Genomic DNA, 24,085 nt, shown 5'->3' on the forward strand with positions numbered 1-24,085 from the left:
GCTTTAAAGAGAAGGGTTTGTTGATGTAATCCTATTTCCAATCTATAGAGGTCACCTGTAATGCACCGCTCTGAAGATAAATGCCTAGTACTGTTTGATGTTACAGGTTTCTTTTTTTTTTTTTTTTTTTTTAAAGAAATTTTGAAATCCCTGGTCTTTGGAATGGAAGGTAAATTGAGTTTGGGTACTAAGTAATTTGTTATGTGTTGGTCAATTTTTTTCTATCCTAGTGGAAAACCCCACCACAACACCAAACACTGCTTCAGCAAAAGAAATGTAAACAATCATGATTGATTTAATATTAATATTGTATCCTTAGTGTGTGCTTATTACAAACACTTATTTTTAAAAGCAATGGAAACCCTCCTTAGGCTTCTTTTATTGTTGTCCTTGGTAACGTGTGACTTGTTTGGTTGGTAGTTGTTTCTTTTCCAAGGCTGAGTCCTTCCCAGCATCTTCTGAGCAAGCGCCTAGATCTGATTTAAAAATCTTACAACACAGTTGTCTGAAAAGTGGGACTTTGTCACACTGAATCTAGACTCTGGCTGGGGAATAGCTGGCTTCTGGGACATGTCCAAAACAGGCGGAAGGCAGTGACGATGTTTCTATTGAAGCCTTGGATCCTAACAGCCTGTTATCTGTGGGCCCCTTCATATTTATATCAGCTTGAAGTACAGAGTTGTAACACCAGCCTCGGTAATGCTCTGCATCACCACAGCTGTCACTTTCATGCTGACTTTCCTCAAGTTCTGCTGTTGCTGGCCACCCAGGCTGTATCTGAAACCTTATCATTCGTTTTCTTTTTCCCTGTTCTTAAGCTGAGTTGTAGTCAGCTGAAGCCATTTTCCCCCTTCAAAAATGATGAGCAAAACCAAAATGGCTTTTGAAATCTGAGAAACTGTTAGGATTAAAATTTCTCCTTCATTTCTTAGCAGTCTTTTCTCACGAGTTCCGTCTGTGTTGTGCTGAACTTGGGGGAACCCACGTCTGAGTAAATCTTGGAGACTATCTGCAATCCCATACTTAATTTTCTATAATAATTTACCACTTAAATGTAAATTATTGAAGTTTGCTGAAGTTTGCTTTCAGGGGACATTTAGATCCAGTGCAGCTATTTGCGGTCTGACCTGCTGTAAAATTCACACTGGGGGACCTTTTGTGAGGTGCCTTTGTCTTGATCGACCCAGAGGTCTCGGTAGTCCTGGGCTTATGATTCTGGGTGCCAGCTTGCAAATTGCATGAAATTGCAGCAAGAGGAGCTATCTGGAAGCTCACGCCACTTCCCTGTCTCCTGGCATGAATACATTACATTCCATTTTATATTAGTAAAATATTTATGAAGTTTTATTAACATGGTAGGAGCTCTTGCCTCTTTTACAAGAGGTAGAAATTACGAGCAGTCTGTCTTCTCTCTCATTTAATCTACTCTCCCATCTCGTGTTTTTCTTTTCTCATCTGGATGTAGATAAAATCCAATAACAGGCGATATTTGTTTTGTGGTCAAAACTATCAGGGTTGGAGTCAACACTCCTAGCAGTCATTGGAAAGGTTTCTTGTGCACAGAAAATTTATGAACCCATGGAGATGCTTGGTTCAGTAATCTAGCCTTAAAAGGTATCCAAACATTTTGTTCCTGATCAAAACACGTAATCCTGTGGAAGTCTGAGCTATTTACATCTGGTTGGTCTGTCTGGGGCTGTAATGTTGGCAATTGTATGCATTAAGAAGGGCAAAGAGGCATTAAATTAAGGTGTCCGGTTCACAGAAACGATTTATCGCAGTTTCTTTTGACCTCCTGAAAAAGAGATGCAACAGTGGCATCCTGTGGCCCGAGCAGTTCATGGCAGGTGGGGCTGGTGAAGGGCAGAATCCACCATCAAGGTCTTCCCGCATAGAGCGGGAAATTGGATCGAGTTATCTTTAAGAAACTTTACAAATTAAGTCCACAGCATTTCAATCCGGTGCACATTTTCAACCTGAAATACAAAGCCGCTATCTGTTTTTCAACAGGGGCTTTGCACCAACTTAACTTGTATCCTGCTGCTTATTTTCCTACCAAACACTTTGATGTTTGGGACACAGGGAATGACTTCAGCTAACCCACCGAGGAGACGGGACTGCTGTGTTGCTGTCTTTGTGCTGCCGAACATTTCCTCAGAAAAGGGGAACAGAGGAGAGTCTGAAAGTGTCCTGTTTTCAACTAACCCAGGGTTTCATGCGGCATACTTGGTCTAAAAATGAATGTTTCAGGAAAGTCCGATGAAAAGACGACTAGTAAGAGTTGTTTTCCCTCACACCTACATCATACCCGAGCTCACTCCCACACACCATGTGTGTGCATGTGTGTCTCTCTCTTGAGTTTTTCAAAGTCCTGGCCTTTACTTGTTTAACTTGGCCCGACTGTGATTTGCTTACCTCCTCACAGGCAGATATTGGCAGCTGTGACCAACAGGCTTGCTAAAAGCTTGCAGGCGTGCCAGAAGGCACGTTAATGAGGAACATACAGGCTCACCTGCACTCCTCTGGGCAATTGTCAGGGAAGATGCAGATGGCCTCATTTTTCCTTCTCCTCCTGGTTTTGCAGTGACTTATCTTCTGTAAAAGAGGAGATGTTAAGGTGGTGTCTTTTAAAGCCTCTTCCTTCCTACTTCTTACTTTTGTATGTAGAGGTGTAAATGCTGTTGAACTCTCAGCATCAAGAAGGAGTGGGGAGGGGCAATGAAACAACTTTGATCATTTTAATTTTGCTTTTTCCAGCATCCAAAAGCTCCAGCTCCATATGTTTTGGGTGACCTACCTTGAGAATGGAAAAGCAGAGTAGGGGCAAGGTTGTCCCCTGATGCCCATGCATGGAAGAACTTGTGAGCATTAAGTTTTCTGTTGTGTGGGAAGGTCACCACGATCCCCTTCTTGGCAAGGCTGAAGCAAGAGGCAGGGGAACAAAAGCAGCAGCGGGCAGAAGCTTAATTTTTGCATTTAATAACGAGTGAGTACTCTTAAGATTTTTGTGAAATTGCTTAACTGAGCTTGCACCACAGTTTCTTGCCAGTATTAATCCCTGAGCTGCCTCTTAAAACATGCACATGCATGAAAACAAACAAATGTTAAGACTGGCTGTGGCTCCAGTGATGTTAACCCCTGCTCCTTTTTGTCAGTTAAACTGACAACCAAGATAAGAAGAGCCGGTGTTGGTATCGTCTCTTGCATAACAAACCACTCTTGACAAAAGAAGCAGCCTCCTGTCAAACGAATTTCCTTTACAACTGCCGAGGGGACTATTTTTAGTTTCATCTGCCATTCTTTACTCCTTAATCATCTGGTTTGCTTTTCTCAGTTTTTCTCTCTTTTTTCCCTTCCCCACCAGCTCCGATACTGGGTACTGCTAATAATCTGCTGCTTTCTGTGGAGGAGGAAGGCTCTCGGCCATTCCCTGGGGACAAGACCGCTGTTGGTACACATCTGCACCAGGTTGCTACCAGCTTCACCATGTCCAGCTCAGCTCCGGCGTGTGACGGGAAGGAGCCTTCAGAGAAAGGCAAATAGACCGCCCTGAATCTAGATGAGGGATGTCAAAGACCAACAAGAAAATTAGACCAGTTCTTGTCAGGAAAGGGTTTTTGCTAAGGTTGCATTCAGAAAACATGTTTTAAGTTGCATGGGGGGAGCTACAAATGTCCGGCTTTCAGGCAACGTCGCAGACATACTGCATCAGGCAGCGAGTTCTTCATATGCCGCTAGCAAAGCAAGGCTGAGCCTGGCTTTTCCACTGGAGATAAAACTAAAGTGCTTTAGGAATGATGGTGTTTATTCCATAGGTCTTGACTCTGTGGTACTGGCTGCCTTCCCTTTTGGTCTGTTTGATCCACTTGCATGTTTTTAACTCATTGAACAGCAGAATGATTCTTGTCTTCTGGCTGAGATATAAAACAGAAGTGCTGCCTATCTGTAATCCAGTAGAGATTTTGTGGTGCTATTTGCAAAAGTAAGAGTGTCATAAGGCTTTGGTCACTCAGGAAATAACACTGCTTTGCTCAGTTGCACGTTGCAGTTGAGTCAAGTTCATCATCCTCTGCAGCATCTTTCTAAAGCCTAATTCATGTGAGTTATTTTATATTCTATACTTTCCTCCTCCACAGTATACAGGAGCTTCACAATAATGAGTGGTTTTATGCCCATGGTACTTCTGTAATGTACAAGTTGCTACAATAGCTATTTTATAGCTGGATTTGAGGAGCATAAAGGCAAATTGAATAGCTCAAAGTCAAGAGCAAAGTCTCTGGCAGCAGAGGGAACTATGCCTCTGTCACCTGAGTGAACATAACAATCCTGAAATTAGCTGTAGAATGTTTTCCAAGGAAGTACCACAATTCTCGTGAAGAAGGAATCACTAGAAATGCTCAAAAGTTTTAAGCACCACTATTTTCTTAACAAATGTGAGTTTTCAAATGATAAAAAATATTTGCAGAAAATGTGTTCATTCTGAGAAAGATAAGTAAAATTTGTTGGTTTCAAGCCAAAAATGAGCTAGGTTTATAATGTAAATGTTCCTATCAATCTCTTTTTCCCCAATGGGAAATAAAGGAGGAAAACTTGAGGAGGAAAGCAAAAAGGGGACCCGGTTTCTCAAACAGAATGAGAATACAAATGTATCATTGATGGAAAAATGAAAACTACATAGCATCTTTTCTTCAGACTTTCCCCTCTCCAGTCTTAGTCTTTTCTTTTTAGTCTAGAGCAGTCTCCTTAATCCTAAAAACGTGCACCAACACTCCTTAGCCAAGGAAGGGTAGAGTTGGGAAGTGATCTTGTGGCTGACAGCAGTGGCTCCTTAGGTCTTTGGCTGCTTAACTCTCACATAGGATGGAACAGGGGTCTCCTGAGCATGTTTTGCTGTCTCGCCTCCTTCCACTGCCTGGGTCTGGGTTGTGCAGTAACTGCCAGCTTTGTGTACCCGTGCTGGGAGTCACCTGGTGTAGTCTCAGTCTATGGTAGCAGAACTGTTTGTGTGCTTCTCAAGGGTTGATTACCCCTGCTGTGGCTGTGCAGCCCACGGGCTGACATACAACTGCTCCAGCTTTTCTTCCCCCCCTTTCTTCCATTGCTCTTGGCAGCGTAACTTTTTAGTTTCAACTTTCTTTATTGGGACATTAGTAAGCTCTGTTTCCAATTCTGCACTTTTCAAGCCCTTGAATTAGATTTTGTTTTAGGAGCTGGAAGTGGGGGCAGCACTAGAAGCAATGTTGGTTTTGTATTTTTGAAGATGCTTGAAACTCTGCCAGAGAGCTGTCAGGTTAGTGATGGCTTGTGACATATCAAAGCAGACAAGCGAGGGTTCATAATAATTCAAGATCTGTTGAAAACCAGACTGAAACATGGCTAGCAGTGAGGGCTTTTTAAAGAGAAAATTAGTATGTGGATGTTCAGACTCATAAGTGCATTTCAGCCCTTGCGGTGGGAAGAACCTGTCATTTTAGCTTCATGTGCATCCTTTGGATTTTGCCTCTCTTACTTGGATTTTCAGTGTTTTCATCCCAGTTCATCTGGCACTGAGTGCCTGGCGGGGACACTGCCCTTACGTGCCTGCACGTGTGGACTCCCTTTTCTCCTGCAACCAGTGCACGTGGAGCCTTTCTTTCAGGCATGTATCCCCTTGCTCAGTAGTCCAGTTGCCTGCCTCTGTAGGCTTTTGTTGTTCTACAAAAAGAAGCAGTTGCATCTTCTCCTGAATCAGTGACATGAGAAGTAGCAAGAAACTTCTTGGTGGAGAGCCTAGAAAAAAAATCATTTAGGTTCCATTGGGTGAAGAGGGTCTGACCTTCAAAATTTCTCATTGCATATTACAAGGTTTTGGGCAAAGATGTCAGGAAGAAATGAGAACTCTACTTTCAAAATGGCTATGAAATGAGAAAGCTAAAGAAAAAAAGTAAATTTTCCTCTTCCTTTGTGTAAAGGGCCTCTGTGCTGAAGACATCACCAGCTGAATGGCCATAAGAAGTCGCTGGGAACCATTAAGCTCAATTAATCTTATGATAACATCTGTGGATTATTTAAACAAAGTGACAAAGCGATAGTGGGCAAGCAGGAGAGGAAAATTAAAGAAAAGAGGTTCTGCTGAGAACACTCGTACCACCATCACCCAAGCGACGCTGTAATATAGAAACTGGGTCAGAGACACCCTTCCCCCTCCACACTGTCAAAGTTATTTGAGCGTCTATTGAAACCCTCACAATAGAAGAGTTTGGCTCCCGCGTTCGCTAAGCAAAACTGATTTGTGTTTCTTGGTTCAGAAAAAGCTGCTGGGTAATTTTCTGTGTGAGTACAATGTGGCAGTTCAGCTGATCCCTGAAAGCTGATTTCTTGGTGATTTGCTTTTCATTTAACAAGGCACTACTGCTTTTATTTAGCATTTCTAAGTTGACACGCTGAATCTGTGTTTAGAAGCCTTAAACCTCTTCTCTTGCAGTTTTACGAGTTGCACTGGTAGCCTTCATTCAAAGTTCAAAAGATTGCTATAAGTCTCTTGAGAAGTTGCTCGCTCTGTTGTCTTCCTGACGATATAAATCTAAGTTAATTAGTTTATGTGCTTCTAGGATAATTGAATTAAAATGTATTAGTTCAGAAATATGGCTTGGGTAGATTCAAACATAATGCTATTCTGGAGCCTTCTCACTGCCCTTTTAAATCCCATATTTGAATATTTCATTCATGTTTACAGCTGTCCCATTAGCAGTCTCAGCCTTCTGGTGTGCTCTGTCTGCTCTGGGTTGGTTTTTTTTTTTTGTGTCTTGTTTTTCTGGCTTCTTTCAAGGAGCCCCAGTGGCTTCACCTTGTCCTGAAAAGAAAAGCAAGCTATGCTTCATACTCATATTGACGGTCTGCACAGGTTGCCAGCGAGCCTATGAGGAGTTAGCCTATCAATCAGGAATCCCATTAGTTGCCAGAAGCACTTATTCCAAAGCATTATGAGGGAAGCAAAGTAGCAGCGTCTGGAGTTTGAACCTGTTTTCTAATATTCAATTAATACATTCTCTAATTTCACTTCCCCTCTCTGCTGCCCTCAGTGTGTACTTTCACAAAGCGAGCACGTGCCCTCTCACGCTTTTTTTCCCATACCTAAAATGTCATTTGTTTATTGAAAATTGCCTGACTTGATGGACGGTGTTGCCTGGAGGTGTCTGAGGGACCTAGCTGGCCATGGAGCCAAGGAGGCTGTTTGGGCCATGGCTGCTGGGAGTTGCACACCCTAAGTAGTTGTAGCCTAGTGTGCTGAGGGGACATTGCTGGGGGTGACTAAGGAGGAGGAGAAGGAACGTTGTTTCCTTGCTTCCTCCGTAGCTTAGTCCACTCCCTGGACAAGGTACTCATTGTTAGCAAGGAACAGCAAGAACCCTTCTGCCTGTTCATGTTTAGCACAGTTCTGATTCTTCTTATTATTGTGTGTTAAAAAATAGAAAAGAAAAAAAGATACCCTAGTTGTGCGTTAATTTCAATAGTGAATGTCTCTTGAGTTACCTTCCTTGAACAGGCACGCAGCCATCTATGTCAACATGTCTTCCTTGCATCCTTCACTACCAAGACGGAATAGAAACTCTTGCCGTTCCACCCGGTTGCCCAGGTTTGGGGAGGAACTCGAGAAGGGAAGCCATTTGCACCCCAAAGTTTGACAGCAGAATGGCTTCTTTTGTTATCAAGGCTAATCACTTTCCAGCCATGTCTCTGGCATATACTCTATCTGTAAAAATCAAATCAGTGCATATGACATAGTTTTTTGACAGGACAATATTTCTTAATAATTTAGTAGCATCGCACACACACAAAAATAGAGTTATAATTAGCTCTCATCCCTGAAGTTGGAAGAGCTTTTCAGTTCATTGGAGGCTGCTGGCCAATTCTCTTATCTAATTGGATGAAGTTCCTACTTTCTCCCATTTGTATGATGTCTGCTTTTACACAAACTCATTAAGTGCAGCTGTACTCAAAGTTTATAACAACAGCCCCAGTGAAGACTAGGCAGAAGTTTAATAGCTGTTCTGTTCTCTCTTTTTCATCTAATCTGAATCCATTTTGGTGCTTGATGTGTGCCCAAACGTCTTTCCCTAGCACCTAATTCTCCCCCCTCCAGCTTTTTATTATGAATTATCTTAATAATTAGAAACCAGAAAAATTGCATAAGATTCATCTGTCTGTTTTGAAACTGGAGAGTTTACAGCTTGCTTTCAAGGAAGATGGATTTAAAGCAATTACTTGTTTCTGTGAAGCATACAGAATTGATTTTTTCCCTTAATTTTAAAGCTGGTATTAAGGTGCAATCACATAATTGCTACACTATTCCTTAAATCTTTAGAAGCATTAAGCTGATTATGCAGGTAGAGTAGCAGCATCATAGTTAACGTTATATTAAGCTTTTGCATTTAGATGGAATTTTCAACAAAATAAATGCACTTTTTTAAAGATCCCACACTTTTGTCAGTATGACTGCTTTTTTTTTTTTATTATGTTCTTGTGTGTAATTTTGAATTTCTACTTAGTAGAGTAATAGAAAGTCTTCATTTGCCAGAACCTGAATTTGTTTTACTGAATTGCCTACATATATTCAGATCACATTTATGAAGGAAGATACACCACATACTTCCTGCAATATATCTTCCTGCAGATATATCAGTTTTAGAAGTGATTTTATAACTTCCATGGATGTTTTTCTTCCACTGGAGAACTATTCCAAGGTTTCCTGGGGAACTTCCAGCTGTGCAATTTCCTTCCCTTACTATGTTCCATCTTCCCATCAAACAAGGTCAGGGAGACTGGAGGAGAGAGGGAAACTCAGGGAAAAAGTTGTCTCACAAGGTTGATTGTTTCATGAGGGCACTTACCTGTGATGGTAAATCCTGTCTATTTAGCCCAGTGACAGGGAGACGCATCTGACAATAAGGAGGACGTTCATCAGTGCTGGGGTCTTAAGTGACAGCTATATATGTACACATGTCTGCACTGCAAAAGAGGGGAGACAGCAAAGGAGCACAGTGAGACAACAGTGGAGGGATTCAAAGGGACTCCCTCCTTAGCCAAATTCTAATAAGGAGGGAAATTTCCTTTTGCTGGTGCCCCACTTCTTAGCATCTATATTCCCTTCAGATTGTAGTGCTCTCCTGGCTCTGAAGGTCACCAAAAGCTTGCCCCTTACAAGGTTCATGACACCCTTAGCTCTGTCTAGGATTTAAAGATGCAAATGTCTTGCAAAATCCAAAGCCTGGTATGAATAGGGAGGACTCATGAGGAGGGAGAACCTGCTGGATCCTACTTGAACTTGCTCCACCTTATAGTCCTCCCTCAGCTCAAGTAATCATAAAGAGGTGGCTGCATTGAACATTTTGTTTCTATTCCTGTGAGAGTATGAAAAACGAGCAGTGATGTAATAAAGTCCCTGGTTATTGCTGTCAGTAGACCTTTATGGCAATGTGCATGTGTGCAGGTTGATTATCAGTCTTCTCAATGATGACACAAACAGGTGGTTTAATTGTTCTAATATAAAACTTAATCTCAGCATGAGTCACAAGTAGTTTTGACTGATAAATGGCTTTACTCGAAAAATGAAATCTGCTAACCATCTCTTGCATTCAGGTGTCTCCGTCTGCAGACATGTTCCATCACGTGCTCAGCTCCTGTTTAGCACAAATATGAAATACAGGGATTCTTCTTGTTTAGGGTCCCATAGCTTTTGTTGTTTCCATTTGGGGCTGCTGCCCCACGTGTGAATAAGGTAAACTTGCCTGACATTCACAAGTAAGAATATTTAGGTCTCTTCTACCCAGTAAAGATAATTTTTATAACTGACCTCTACCACCCTGTTGTCTTATAAGTATGCAAGCTTATTTTTATAGGAAATACTTTATGTCATAAAAGGGCTCATATAACGCTGCAACATTTGTTTTTGCCAGCTACAGTCATCATGGGCACATCATTAAAGTGACAATGGTAGCTGCTCCGTGCTGTCTAATTTTGTAATGTTTTGACAGAATTTAAGACATGAATGTATGTTTGTGCTACTAGTCATTGGTGAATCATACCCCCTAATTGGATGGGTCAGCAAGATAAATAGATATGGTCTCTGGGAAATGGAAATGGCTTCTTTCATTTGTGACTTCTAAGTTTGTTTGTACACTGCTTTTGTTGGAAGTAGCATTAGTTGATGGAGATTATGGAAAAAGCAGTGACTTATTTTCCTAACACTCGAGTGAGTGGTGATAGTTGTTGGAGGATGTGATGACAGAAGAAAAGCGGGTTTTAATTTTGGTTTTGAAGTGGGTGGGGGTAGGCAAATGGATACTCAAGACACATTAATGAAGTTATGTTGACAACTGTTAAGTGTGAAGTCTGTCATGTATCTCATTGCAATGAATGTGTCTTTATGAGCATACTGCACTAGAGACATCTGTGCAATTGTCAGCTGTAATTAAAGAAAAGGATGATTCGGCAGTGGACATACAGTTGAAAATGAAGGACATTATTTTGGTTTTTTTTTCTTATATGGGTGTGTATACTTCTGTTTGCCAAAACTGACATATTTTTTGACTAGCTAATTCTTTCCAAGTAACTACTAAATCAAAGAAATGATCCAGGGACTTTGTTTTTTTTGATAATTTTCTCCTGTAGGAGAGATGTTGAACATTTTAGGGCAAGTGAATGGAGACTTTTTGATCATGCCCTTGCTGGTGGCATTCTGGAGATGCATAGAGAAATTACTTCCAGAAAGCCTTGGAAAAGTCTGAGGTAATATGTCACTTGTCACACTTGCAAAATGAGGAGAGAAACCGATACCGCTTAGAGTGGGGTACATCTGTGTTTGCACGTGTTGTGCTCACTTGTGGTACATGTCACAGCTGTGTGTCATGTTCCATTTTCCTAATACCTTTCTGACTGTATCACAGGTTTTGGTGTTGCTTTCAAAGGGGCTTGCAAGTATTGTAAAAGTACAGGTGGGGTTTTGTCCTCATAAGGGATGAGCAGGACTTGGGTCAGCTCTCTGATTTTTTCCAGCCACAGAACTTCCCACCGCAATTGACTTGAACTTAAGAAACGTGAGGACATTTGAAAAACGCTTTTCTCAGGTAGTTAAATAACCTTGTGTAGCAGTTAAAGCTGTTCTGCAGCTGTTGATGGCTCCCCTTCCAGTGCAAGTACTAAAATATATTTCCCTGGCTCCGACTGATATGAATGAGAGTCTTGCAGTAGATGATGGTGGGAATAGTTCTCGAGTTGGTAGCATACTTTGAAAAGTGTGTGATGTGAAGAGGAGCCTGGACCCATCTGAACCTTGGATGCTGCCTCATCTGTTGTTGGAAGGTAGCTGTATAGTTTTTTTCCTTTTATACTTTTGAATATCTTTTATGACCTCTGGGCTGGCCTTCCTTTCCCCCCTCCATCTTGGCAGAAAACAAGGAAGCAGCCGCAAAGTAACAGGATTGACGTCTAATTCCAGAACTGGAAGCTGTGACTTGGATGTAGCTGGAAGCAGTGCTATTTGTCCTTGGTTAAAGATTGATTTTATGTCCCTAATGAAAACACTGGGACAATCCATCATGCTGATTTAGGTGGTCAGCAGCTCGAGTTGGATACCTTGTCTGTGAGGCAGAGGAGTGAGGAGGAGCTGAAAATGAGCACCTTTGTTGAAAATACATCTGTTTCTTTTCCACGGCCACGTTTTTCAAGTGTAAAATGTATCGGCGTCTTTTAGAGCTGTGTGTTGGAGGAAGCTGTGCCTGCTGCTAGCAGTAAATGAGTTACTTAATGGGAAGAATGTTTGCAAAGCCTGGAGAGAAATAACAGCTGCTTTTTTAAGTACAAAGAAAAACCCCTATAACATTTCAAAACTGTAGCAAGATCAGGGATTTTTTATTTATTTATTTTTTTTTTTAAAGGCCTGGATGAAAGGAAATTGGTAATGTGTAGGGGGTGCTGAGTGGCCCAGGCACCTCACCTGTTTTATTCCTAGCTGGAGAGGGAATTGGTAGTTCGGCGCCAGATGGAAAGCAAACCTAGAGCCACGTGAACTCCCAGCCAGTTCCCTTCAGCAACATTAATTTACGGTCTCATGAGAGAACACCTTGGTTTGCTGCCAGTTCTGGCTTCGGGTGGAATTATCGCTGGGCAGAGCGGCGCAGGCAGCGGTCCCCGTCAGGCCACGCCGCCTGGGCCGTGGAGCAGCAGGCAGGCCCTGCTGGCCAGGCTCTGCTGATGGCATTGCAGGGTACCTTTAATAGTACGTTTAATTATACTGCGATGCTGTGGCCTCTCCTCCACCTGCCGGGCGTGTTAGAGGGTGCTGGCATCTTTACGCCATGAAGGTGAGCTTGCCAAAGCTTGTGTGTGAGGTTGGTCGACGTGGTTTGCGTGGCTGGGTCCTGCCGGTGGGTTCCTCTGCTGTTCAGAGGGAGAGGGCAGTGGATGTGGTGCTGGTCAGGAAGAGGGGCTGCTCGGCCAAAGTTGCTTTGGTTTGCCATTTGCAGCGCTGGGGGATCACATAGTATGGAGGCGTGATGCCCCTCATCGTTTTGCAGTGATAACTGCCTTGAAGGGAGTGCATTTCCAAACAGTCTTGTTGCCTGTTAGGATGTCGCATGCGGCACTTGGGTTCACTTTCCAACCTCCTGCTGTTTTCTTTCCAAACTATCCAGGAGTCACAGTGTCCATTTATTTATTTTCAATAGCTCTGAGATGCTATTAAGATTTGAAACATATAGGTTGTGACAGCACAAGGGGCAATGGTTCAATTTGAAAGAGGGTAGGTTTAGATTGGACATAACGAAGAATTTTTTTCACTGTGAGGGTGGGAGACACTGGAACAGGTTGCCCAGGGAAGCTGTGGATGCCCCATCCCTGGAAGTGTTTAAGGCCAGGCTGGATGGGGCTTTGAGAAAGCTGGTCTAGTGGGAGGTGTCCCTGCCCATGGCAGGGGGGTTGGAACTAGATGGTCTTTGAAGGTCTCTCCTAACCCAAACCATTCTATAATTCTATGATTCTGTGAAATGCTGCACAGTTTGGATGTTGCTAAGCACTCTCAGACAACTAGAGGTATGTGCTGTCACAGAAATGTCTTGGAAGGCTGAGCCGCAGAAGAGAACATGAGGCTTTTTGACAAGTGAGTTGGTTTTTTTGTGTAAGCTTTTAGTAAATCATGGATGATTATATTCACTGCAGCTATAATGTACAGTGTAGTTTTTTGCTTGTTTTAGTGCTGAAAGCAGCATTTTCTCCATTCACAATTTCCGATGTAGGTGTCCCAACAAAAACAAAGATTAGGAGTCTGTGAAAGCTGTTAGCACCCCAGTGTGAATGTTTGTGGCCTCAGTCAGTGGTCTGTAATAGTCTGCACGCACTGACCTTCTGTGTGTTTGTGTCAGATACGCCTGTCAGTTCATGTGTATAAGATGTGAAGCCCTGTCCATGGAGAGATTTCTCACTGTATCTTGGTGGTTCAATAAATTCAATCTTGGGATTCATGGTACTTGCCAGAAAGAGTACTTTTTGAAGGGATATGAAGTAGTTGCATGGCACGCATTTACAGAAATGCATTACACACAGTGCTGAGCCAAGTGTAACCCCTGCTGTGTCAAATTGACCAAATTATTTTTTTTCCCTTCTGTAAGTTAACATTCTGCCATAGGGCTTTATGGTGACTGGAATAATGCCTGTTTGTGCCATTCTAACTAGGTGATGCTGGATCAGGTGTCATTCATCCCCCTACAGCCAGAGTAAACACCTTAGCATGGGCTGTGGCTGCTTTGATGGAAATGGCATCAGATGCCTCTTCATCATCTGGATGAAACTAGCACAGCTCAGGGGTCCAGTCACGCAGAGACCACCATGGTGCTTATGATCACAGTAGTGTGGCCTGAGATACACATTTGGATGCTATTGTTAGTAATCCACTAATAGTATCATCCACGTATATTAGACTTTATCTGCCAAAGGATCTTTACTGTTCCTGGTGAGGTGAGAACTGTGATAATCTGGAAGGCACAGGTAGGAAAAGGAAAAGTTTACTTACTGTATATATTGAGGATCAGTAATCTTTTCAGAGAGGGAACTTACAGGTGAGGAGAGATTTAAATCTGCATAAAACTCCAGGTGACCTCAAGAAAATTACGAACTAGAGCATTGGACAGCTTCTCTGACCATGTAGGCAGAAAAGTGTCTGTAGTGTATCAGGTGGACAAAGAGAGGGAAAGAGATTCCTTTTCCATTTCATCTCCAAATAAATAGATTGGCTGGCTTTCATTTCTGTCACCTGTGGCTTTATAAAGCTTTGCACCAGTACTGTCTGCTCCAGATACACATTTTTATCTGCATGACCAGGACCTTGTTTCAGTTAGCTTCTCACTATAATCAAAGCATTGCATTGCATTCCCAGTGTTGTGGTCATGCTTGTAATGGGAGTTCTGGAGGATGCATGCAGAAGAGGGCACACTAATACATTTATCTAGGATATCCAAGAGGCAACTTTATACGTTTTAAATGAGTTGCACATGTCAGTACCAGAGCAGATATCCCCATTGGAGAGCAAGAGGCATCTTCTGGCCAAACTCAGCCAGAAGCACTGTTGAGTATATGGCAGGATAGCAAGGAGCGTGCCTGCACAGTGAGAAGTCCTGAAAAAAATAGATACTGATGGTTTCAACTGACTCGTGCTTTTATCCCTTTGAGGTTTTAAACAGCCATTCTGGAAGTTTTCGGTACTCACACTCAATTGTAGTGAGGTGCAGTAAGTGAAGAACTATGATGGGATGCTTCAAGAGCTGCCTTTTTGTTTGTTCACACATGGAAGTCAGTCTCTTGCAGTGTACAAATCTTGGCTGCCTGGTCTTTTGCCCTGAGCAAGACCTCCTCAGAGGCAGTTCTTGATATCAAAAAGTTAGCTACAAGGAGAAGGCTAACTCCTCTTAGGGTCAGGAGTTACGTGAAACTTAAATGGCATGTAGTTGTTCTCTGGACATTCTTACCGGAAGAAATTTCGCTTTGTATCATTTGCAATCATTCATTAAATATTTAATAATCTAGAGAGACAAAAGCAGGAGCTAGAGGTACTACAGGACTGAGAGCCTGCAGCCGCAGAGGGACTGCCGTGCGCTGCCACCAGTGCAGCTCCTCTGGAGACTTACAGGGCTTGAAACCATTCAATTATATTTTAAGAAGGGAGCTTTCTGGTTTTGATCCATCAAAACTTGTTTCAAATGTCCTCCTACCTAATTTTCAGGTAGCCAAAACCCACTTTAATTATCAGGTCTAACATTAATTTTGTCTTTATCCAGACCTCTTCTCTTCTCCCCATCTGTTCACTGTGCTTGATCGCAGGGGTAAGGTATGCATTTAATCATGAGTACTAATCTGTTAGCTTTTTAAAGAAACTGGAATCATCTGACCAGGCAGAAAGGGAAATCACTGAAGTAATTTACCTGGTTTTGCTGAACTCAGTATGCCTCCCTGGAGAGATTTAATTCCATCTTCTTTTCTTGGGTCCTAGATAGAAAAAAAAGACAGTGCTGAGGCTACTTCCCTCCAAATCCTTTTCTTCTTTTGTAACCTCGTTACCTGCGGGACAGTGCAATACCAGCTCAGGATAGAGTCTATTAGTTGTGTTCTGCTGCCATTGCTGCTTCTTTCAGTTTCAGGCTGACTTCCTCCACCTTCTCTGTCTTCAGGAACACAGACACAGTTTTTTCCATGTGTCTGAATTGTCCTTGAAAGGCATTAATCTACTTGTTTCAGGGACTCACAACAAGTGCATTGATGACAGTACACTGTCATCACCGCTACACTGCATAATTCTTAAGGCAGTTAACCTGAGCTAATTTAGCTATACTCTACATGAACTAAAGCCACAGAAGGTATGTGGCAACAACTGTAATTTGAGAGCTGGTTTATATGAGCCTTTAAGAAGCAAAATACCTAAATACTTGCTGGGAACCAATCATAACTGTAACAAACCTTTAGCAGTAACAAAAATATTTCTTTTTCTCCTGTTGAAACTTGCTAATGTGCTTTTCCAGCTCCTTTCTAATAGGACGAAAAGTAGTTTTAGTAAATAAATGGAAGAGTCTTGCTGCCCTTTCCACAAGACATCAGAGGCTAGCAAATACTAGCTCTTTGCAGCCTTCTCTGGAGGCTTCCACTCTAGAGAATCAGTCCAGAGTGCAGGTCTTTGGGGTTGTGTCTGTAGATGTGGTTCTGGCTGCTCTTTTCGGGGGAACCAGAGAAAGACGAGATGGGGTAACAGCATGTAAGTGTTTGAATGTAAGCTGTGCGACCTCCTTTGTCAGCTGCCGGCATCACAGATACTTCTTATGGGTGGCTTTAGTGCATAATTCACGTTGTATTTATAAGAAGTTCCTATGGGTCCTCCTCCAAGTACTGGATGAAGGTAAGTACTGATTTTTTCCCACTTGGAGCTCGCAGTACTCAATGAACCTACCTGGAAAGAGTGACATATGAGTTGATGGACTTACTAAATTTGTGATCCCAGGCAGTGGGAGCTGTGATAAAAAAGACACTTAGACTAAACCAGAGTCTTCAAACAATCTTCCTTGAGGTGTTGGCTTGCAGACTTACAACTCTGGAGTAGCTGTAGTGAGCATAATGGGGTGTTGTGAGAGGTAATTACACTATGAAACATGATTAATCAGTCTCCAAACAGTCAAAACAAGGAGAGAGCTCCTCCGTCTTTTGTTGTGGTGGTCCACACATACAAAGAACCCACCTTAGCTACTCTTGAGTATCACCTCTCCACTGTCTTGATGGGCAGCTGTGGAGACTAGTTGGTTAGACCCTCAGAGATGAATTTTATAAATCCGTTCTTGCACAGAGTCCCTTTGGTTTAACAGGAAAGTGGTATGAGTGCAAGTGACCACCCATATCTTTTAAGCATATTGATATTAGCTTGAAAAATATCACAGCACTAAAAAAAAAAATTATACATTTAAAACATCACGTGCCTCTGTTGCATACATTTCAATGAGGTGAGAGGTTTCTAAAGCATCTCTGCTATCATGAAGTTTAGAAGTTTTTTCCTTTTGTTTTTTAGGAACGTCGCATTCCCATAGTTCCAGGGTCTATGGCTTTACAAAAATCATCAAATATTTTGGATTCAGAGAAGAACATCAATCACGTGGGTAAGTAATATTTCTACAGTATCACTGTGGCTTGCAGATGTTAATGCTGAGCAGAACATGTCAATAAAACTACCAGGAAGGAAACATTATGTTTCATTGATGGGATCACACAAAATGTTTGAGTAGTTTTTTATCAACAAATCCTAAACAATGGAAATGCAAAACAAGTAACTCACAGTGTGCTTTATTATTTTTTCACAATATTAACTAGACAAACATGGAAGGTTTAATGGCAGCATGTTCTTATAACATTTTAAAGACAAAGAACAACATAATCATATTAAATGATGATAAACTGACAAACTACATTACCATACATACATCATCCAAAGGTACTGGATAAACGATATTTGCTTATGTACATTTATGCTGGTGATAATTAAAATTCAAATATTCAGAAGAAAAAGAAAAAATACGCTATTTAAATTATAAAAATATACAGGTTTTGTGTGGAATTCTTAATGCTGTATAACTTCTTGAAAACAATTCCATTGCGTGATGAAGCTGCATTAACTTAGTATAGGAGTGTGATTTAAACCAAATACAGATTAAATTGGCTCTTTTGTATTTAGCCTTGTTTGAAAGAGAGAGAGGAATGAAAAACAAAGCTGGGCTTTTGCAGTGAGAAAGTATTTTTATACTCGTAAATCAAAAGATGTTTAATTTTTCATATAGTACTGAGCCATTAACTCATAATACAAATGAATCATTTTGCTAGCTTGTTTAAAGATAGGAAGAGGAAACAAAAAAAAAAAAAGACAGGCTTTAAACATGCTACTTCACTATACTTTTAATCAACAGGACTTGTAGGTTTGTGGAGCGGATTGCAGGTGCACAGCTAAGCACAGTGTCATGCTTCAGGGTCAGAGCATGCAGTCCTTACGCAGAGCTGGCTCCCACTGCCCCGGCTGGGGAGCCTGTGCATGCAAGGGTTGGGGGTTCTGGGTCTGTGTTCTTTGAACTGCATCACCTTCATGTTTCCTTTGCACATCTGGTTTCAGAGAAACATTTTTTTTTTATTTCTTTTTTTTCCCCATAATTGTTCCTTATTAGTGCAACCTTACTCAGGTTGTATAATCCCCAGTCACAACAGCAAATTGATGGACTTTTATAATGATTGGATAGTTTTATACTAATATACAAATAATTTTGTAATTGAAAATTTTTAGTCATTATAGTCATGTAGTGCACACATTTATAGCTGGTTTTAGTTAACAGTTATTTTCAGACCATCTTGGGTGAACTCCTGCATCATACGAAACTTGACATTTTCTTACATACCAATGTCATTCTCCATATCTTCCATCCCCCTCCCTTATCTGTATATTCTGAGTTACCTCGACAGCCCCATTACTCTTTTGGTGGATCCAGTGCTTGTTCTATTAAGAAACAACCTCTGCGTCAGCTCTGGTTTCAGAATACTTAACTTGCAGATTTTGTCTTGTTTTTTCATCTGTTCCTAAGTTGCTGATCTATAAAACATCTTAGGTGATCTTACAGATACTTGTTTTAGAAGCAAAATATTTTCCTTCATTATTTTCTTAATAAATTCAGTGAAAAGAAATTAATGACAAATTAATTGAATAAAGTAAAATCAAGTCTTTCTCTTAAATTCCTGTGGATTTCCTGTTTTGCAAAAGACTGCCCACCAAATTCACAAAGTTTTATAGTGAAAAATAATAATGGGGGTCTCTGTAATCTTTTATTGTGCATTATATCATCCTTTTTTCAACGGAAAGGATGAGAGGTAAACAAATTCCAGATAACAGTTATATTTAAGCAAGGATATATTTCAGTAATCTGTTTCCCTCCACTTCTTGACCTCTTCCTTTGTTGTCCTCAGATCTTCCACACCTATCCACCTTCAGAAGTGTCCTTCTTTTTATTTTTGCTTTTACAGCTTGTATATGCTGAGAGTGGTCAGCTGTGTGTGCACACATAGTGACAGGGAAGGATTTTCACTGAAGCATAGTCTTGGAGTGTGGAAGTCTATAAGGCATGTTGTGGGAACAAAAATCTTAGTGGAAGTGTAATGAAGAACAGGAAAGACAGAAATTATTGCAAAAGAAATGCAGGAGTGAGAGGAGAGGCTTTTATTAAAGAAGTTCAAGCTTTTATATACATTCAATGTTTCTAATATGTTTCTTAATAAATGTATTATCAACTATCATTATACCTAATGCAGCCACAATACTGTACTATTCTGCAGTCAGGATGGGAAAACTCCATTAGCTCTTTAATAAAATAAAATCAACAGTCATCATGATTCTTCTTTTTGCCTAGTATTAACTAATACGCTGGGATGTCCAGTGAGTAGACACAACAGAACACAAAATCCTCAGTATTTATTTAAATGTGTATCATGTGTCTTCTTCATATTATTTCTAAAGCAGCTTTAAAAAACTTTTGCCATCGGAAGGTATTAAAAAATAAAACCCATTCAAATTATCCTGGTAGTATAGCAGCACTGGAATTGATAGTTACTCTTTTACTACTTTTGACAATGTAAACCTTTAATAAAATAAACAATATTGAAGCAATTTGAGGTCTAATAGTTCATGAACTTTAATGGGCGTATGGGCACAAATTGAAACGAAGACTAGATTGTGAAATGAAACATTAGCTTGATACCAGCCAATTCCAGTTGTGAAATTGGCTGCAGACAAATTCGGCTTGGAAGCTGAAAAAAACCAAAGCCCACACTCAATCCACAATATTTGGTTGCTCCCATTTCAAATATTTTTCACATGAACCCTACACGAGCATGCCCACTTCTGACAGAAGCACTCTGAAAACATTGCAGGTGCTTTTTGTTTGATGGTGGGATTTTTCTTTACTCAAGCATAGTTCACATTTTTGTGTTCTTAGAAATATTTCCTTTCTATGTTTCCATAAAATTAAAAGTAATTTCAAATTTGAAATGTAAGCTCGGTCCATCTTTGCTCATACAAAGTGTAGGTGCCATGACTAAATAGCAGTAAAAATGCTGAGATGTACAACTCTTAAACAAACAAACAAACAAAAAAGCAGCTTTGAAGACACAACATCAACTACAGCCTTAACATTGAACATATTACATTCCCAACTTAATGGAGATCCTTTGCATATAATGCCACAAAGTTAATCAACTGTAATCTTGAGGTTGAATCTACAGTTTATTCACTGTATTTTTTTCACCCTTAGAGCACTTATGTATTGTAGGGTACATTTTATCCAGAGCTTTGCAACCTTTTTCTTTATGTCTGGACATCCATTTACCCACAAATCCCAGATTTCAAAAGTTTCATAGAAAAAATAGGAGCGCTTGACTTAAAAACATTTGAAGCTGGACATTTCCCTGCCTCGGAGCAGCCCGTGGGACACGCTTCAGACTCTTCGGCTTCGTCGGGACTCCTGGCCCCCTCCGAGGGCACGGAATGGCCCACTTTAAAACGCATGGACACGTCTGGTTTCATAACACAGATCTGTTTATAAAACTGCACACTGAGTACTCTGCATTAATTTTACTGGAGTTGCATTTTGTAACACGAGCAGGTGACTTCACACCTCCCCTTCTCCCCCCCCTGCCCCTTGCCCCCCCCTTTCCTCCCCCCTATTTTCGCTTGAAACGACAGCAGGCACCTGCGCAACTGAGGTGTCAAAGAGTCTCTGTCCAGAGAGAGGATTTGGAGTTTCTTCATCGTCTTTTCTTCTGTAGACAGTCTTAGGAAATTATTAGCATGAAATAATTTTGAGGGCGAGGGGCAGGAGGATAAAGCTCACTTTCTTTTCCTGTTATGAAAATGAACTTGATTTTGGTGTCCAGTTTGATAAACAAGGATAGTCAGAGCTAATCTGTAACTCAGCTGAGGTCTGCTTCTTGCCAAATAAAATTAAGATCTTTTTCAACTTTCAGGGATTTGGAGACTGCATCTAATTGGTTTCAAACCCCCGGAGGAACTCAGTAAGTAAACAGGATTAGTTGCAGATATGAGCCCACTAAAGTGGGACACAGGTCAGGTCTTCAGACTCCAGCTCTGCTCTGTCGAAGCAGGCACTTAAGGTCTCCTGATGTTTCTGTGTCAGTAGCCGCAAAAAAACCCAAAAAAACGTTTTACAGCTGAGAAAATCATTGGAACGGCAATTTCCTGCAAGCTCCAAAGATTTAACTTCACACTTCCATTAAAAAAAAAAAAAAGTATTTGAGTCGACATGTATTAGGGTGTTGTGATTATGATGTGATGGCACAACTGGTAACTTGAAAACGCATGTTTGCAAGGCATAGGCAATCATATTTCCAACTGTTCTCCTGTAGGGATAGCCAGGTGTCCTTCGAGAAGTTGCCATCTTGACTTCACGTATGTACCATGTTGAATCGTCTACTCCGTCAGTTCTTGCCAGCAGGACACGGTGAGAACTTTGTTCACGCTGACCTTGTCTTTCAGATCCCTCCCAGTCACCCGGAAAATGCAAGGAAAATCAACAAAATTATGCAGCCTTTAGCAGCTCAAGTAACTGCCCTCGTAAGTGTAAGCAGGTAGGTCTTTGTTAGTACATTTGCTCTTCAGAGATAAAATAATCCAGCCAGCTGCATTAATTAAAAAAAAAAAAAAGGACCTAAAATACTTTGGGGCTCATTAAAGTTAAGAATAACAACATGATGTGATGACAGATACAACTTGCAGAGTTTCTGAAAATAGCAGGTTAAAATGTAAATATCTTTTAATAAATAATTTTCCTGCAATGTAAAAATAAATGATATTTCCTTTGGCAGTAATAGCTGATTTAATCTTTAGATGGGAAGTTGTTTTGCTCATAAAATATCATTGTGCTACAGAAAAAAAAATATTATTTTGTTGTTTTGAAAGACTTTTGTAATCCACGATAAACTGGGTGACTCTACTTATGTCCAAGATAAGCGCCAAGAGTGATGCAAGCTCCCACCAGAACCAGACTCAGGATAGTCTTCAGAGAGATCCAGGAGAAATCGAACAAAGGCCTCATACTGTTGCCATACAACTCCACGAAGGCATCCTAGAAAGGGAAATAATGGAACATCAGAATTGCGGTAACTTTTTTAGAGAGGGAGGGCAACTTCTTCATGATCAATGGTCATCCAGCAATCACGCTGGCACAAAAACCCCACACAAACCTACTAAAATAGGGATTTGGGAGCTATGTTTTTGTGCAGTCTTTAGCACAAAGTTCTCCTGCCTATTTCTTTACAAATGCTGCTGTAATTACTTACGATCATGTTTTCTGCTTTAGGCATGCCCAGTCTAACAGAAAATATAGGAGTATAAATTTTTTTAAATATGAGTACCACCATTTTGGCTCCTGAATGTTGTATATACAAACATATACAAAGGAAGGTATATGGACCTTCATTCTCCAAACCTTTCATTTCCACTGAACGTGGGGCATCCATATTGCTGGTCAGCTTTGCTGAAAATAAGGCAGTATTTATTTAGTTCCCTTGGGATAGGTTCAGAAGATCATGTGTAGTAGTCACCATAGATGTTTCTTCTGTATGAACTGAAGCCGTTAGGGTTGTGTTACACCTTTGATAGTGTTTCACAACTGTCACCAAGAGGGGTGACACCTTGGTCCTGTGCTCCTGCTACTCATGCCTTGGATGTGGCAATGGTCTGGCTGTAGGGTCTCTTGGGCCAACCAGCTGATCCCACAGCTCTGCCTAAAAGAGAGCTGTCTTGCCATGGGATTGTCTTGATAGTCTGACTTGCCCACCAGCCAAGACACTCAGCTAGAGGAAGAGGAGGGGAAGAACAGAGTGATGCCACTTCTTGTGGTCTCCCGTAAGTCACCTGGCATGAGGTGTAGAGGGAATCCTCTCCCTCAGTCCAGCCCAAACCACGCTGGGTTTCTCCTTCCAGCTGCACTCCTCCATGTACGGAGAGCTGTTTTGTAAGCTGCTCTGGAGAAGTCTTGAGGTGCGTGTAGGCACCAAAAGGAAAGGCTATTTAAGTAGCAAAGATGAAGTTTTTCACTGGGATTTGACTGGGCTCGTGATCAGGTGGGTGATACTCTGCATGCAACGCCTTTCTTTCAGCCTCCAATTCCTAACAAATGTGAAGCTTCAAAGCATTCTTGAGAGACACATAAATCACACCGTATGGCATAAAAGCAGTAAACAGTGAAGCTGAATGACTTTAAAAATGAGATAAAACTGATGGCATCATTTATGGCAACTCTTTTATTGTGCAGCCAATGGAGGTCTGCCCCCAAACTACTGAGATAAACCTATGAAATAGCTATCTAATATGGGGGTTTCCATCTCTACCTTTATTGCTCTGGACTTCCCATTTTTGGTAGAAGCTAACATTCTCTGTTTACGTTACAGTGCCTTTAGCTGTTTTGTAATGTTACTATGCTAGGAGGTAACCTGCCTTCTAGAAATCCATATGTGTTATGGTTTACAGCAGGAATTAAGGAGAAAGTCTCCATTATTAATAGAAACCTTCCAGCCGAGTTAATTTTCTTTAAATTATGTAGTCAAATTAGCCTCCATCATTAGCCATCTCTAGTTATTGTCAGAATAAAAGTGTTTGTGGTTTTACCACGAGAGGGCGTGTAAGGTTTTTTAATATTTTGCCATTTTGACTCCTGTTCCCTAGACACTGAGATTCAAATAAATAATAGGTACTTACTTCCAAAGTACATTATTACACTAAGTAATATTGATGCATGTTGTAGGTAAGAGTGGGTGTCAGTAGGGAAGAGTTGGTAACAAAATAGCAATAGGCTTTGGCCAACAGATTGACCTGAAAATACGTCTGCCTCCTGCTATTTCTCAATGCTTGTTCCTCCAGGCAATTTTCAAACTTGGATTTCCAAAGGTATATTCTTAAGTGAAAGCAGCTTAACCTTTGCGAGGAATGTTTTAGCGCGAACTCTGCATTCCGGAGAAAATTTGGCAACTTTTG

General features: G+C 41.1%; 1 protein-coding gene across 1 annotated transcript in view; it reads right to left on the reverse strand.

Moving 5' to 3' along the window:
* Positions 1-20,855: 20,855 nt before the first annotated feature.
* BCL2 (B-cell CLL/lymphoma 2) overlaps positions 20,856-24,085 on the reverse strand; it is a 95,161-nt gene continuing 91,931 nt past the window's right edge. The window contains exon 2 of the mRNA XM_014941014.1: positions 20,856-22,175. Within this exon, the coding sequence (XP_014796500.1) occupies positions 22,041-22,175 (135 nt within the window). The 3' untranslated portion in view covers positions 20,856-22,040. The remainder of the gene's footprint in view (positions 22,176-24,085) is intronic.

This window comes from Calidris pugnax, unplaced genomic scaffold, assembly GCF_001431845.1.
Source record: "Calidris pugnax isolate Ruff unplaced genomic scaffold, ASM143184v1 scaffold8, whole genome shotgun sequence".
NCBI classification, from domain to species: domain Eukaryota; kingdom Metazoa; phylum Chordata; class Aves; order Charadriiformes; family Scolopacidae; genus Calidris; species Calidris pugnax.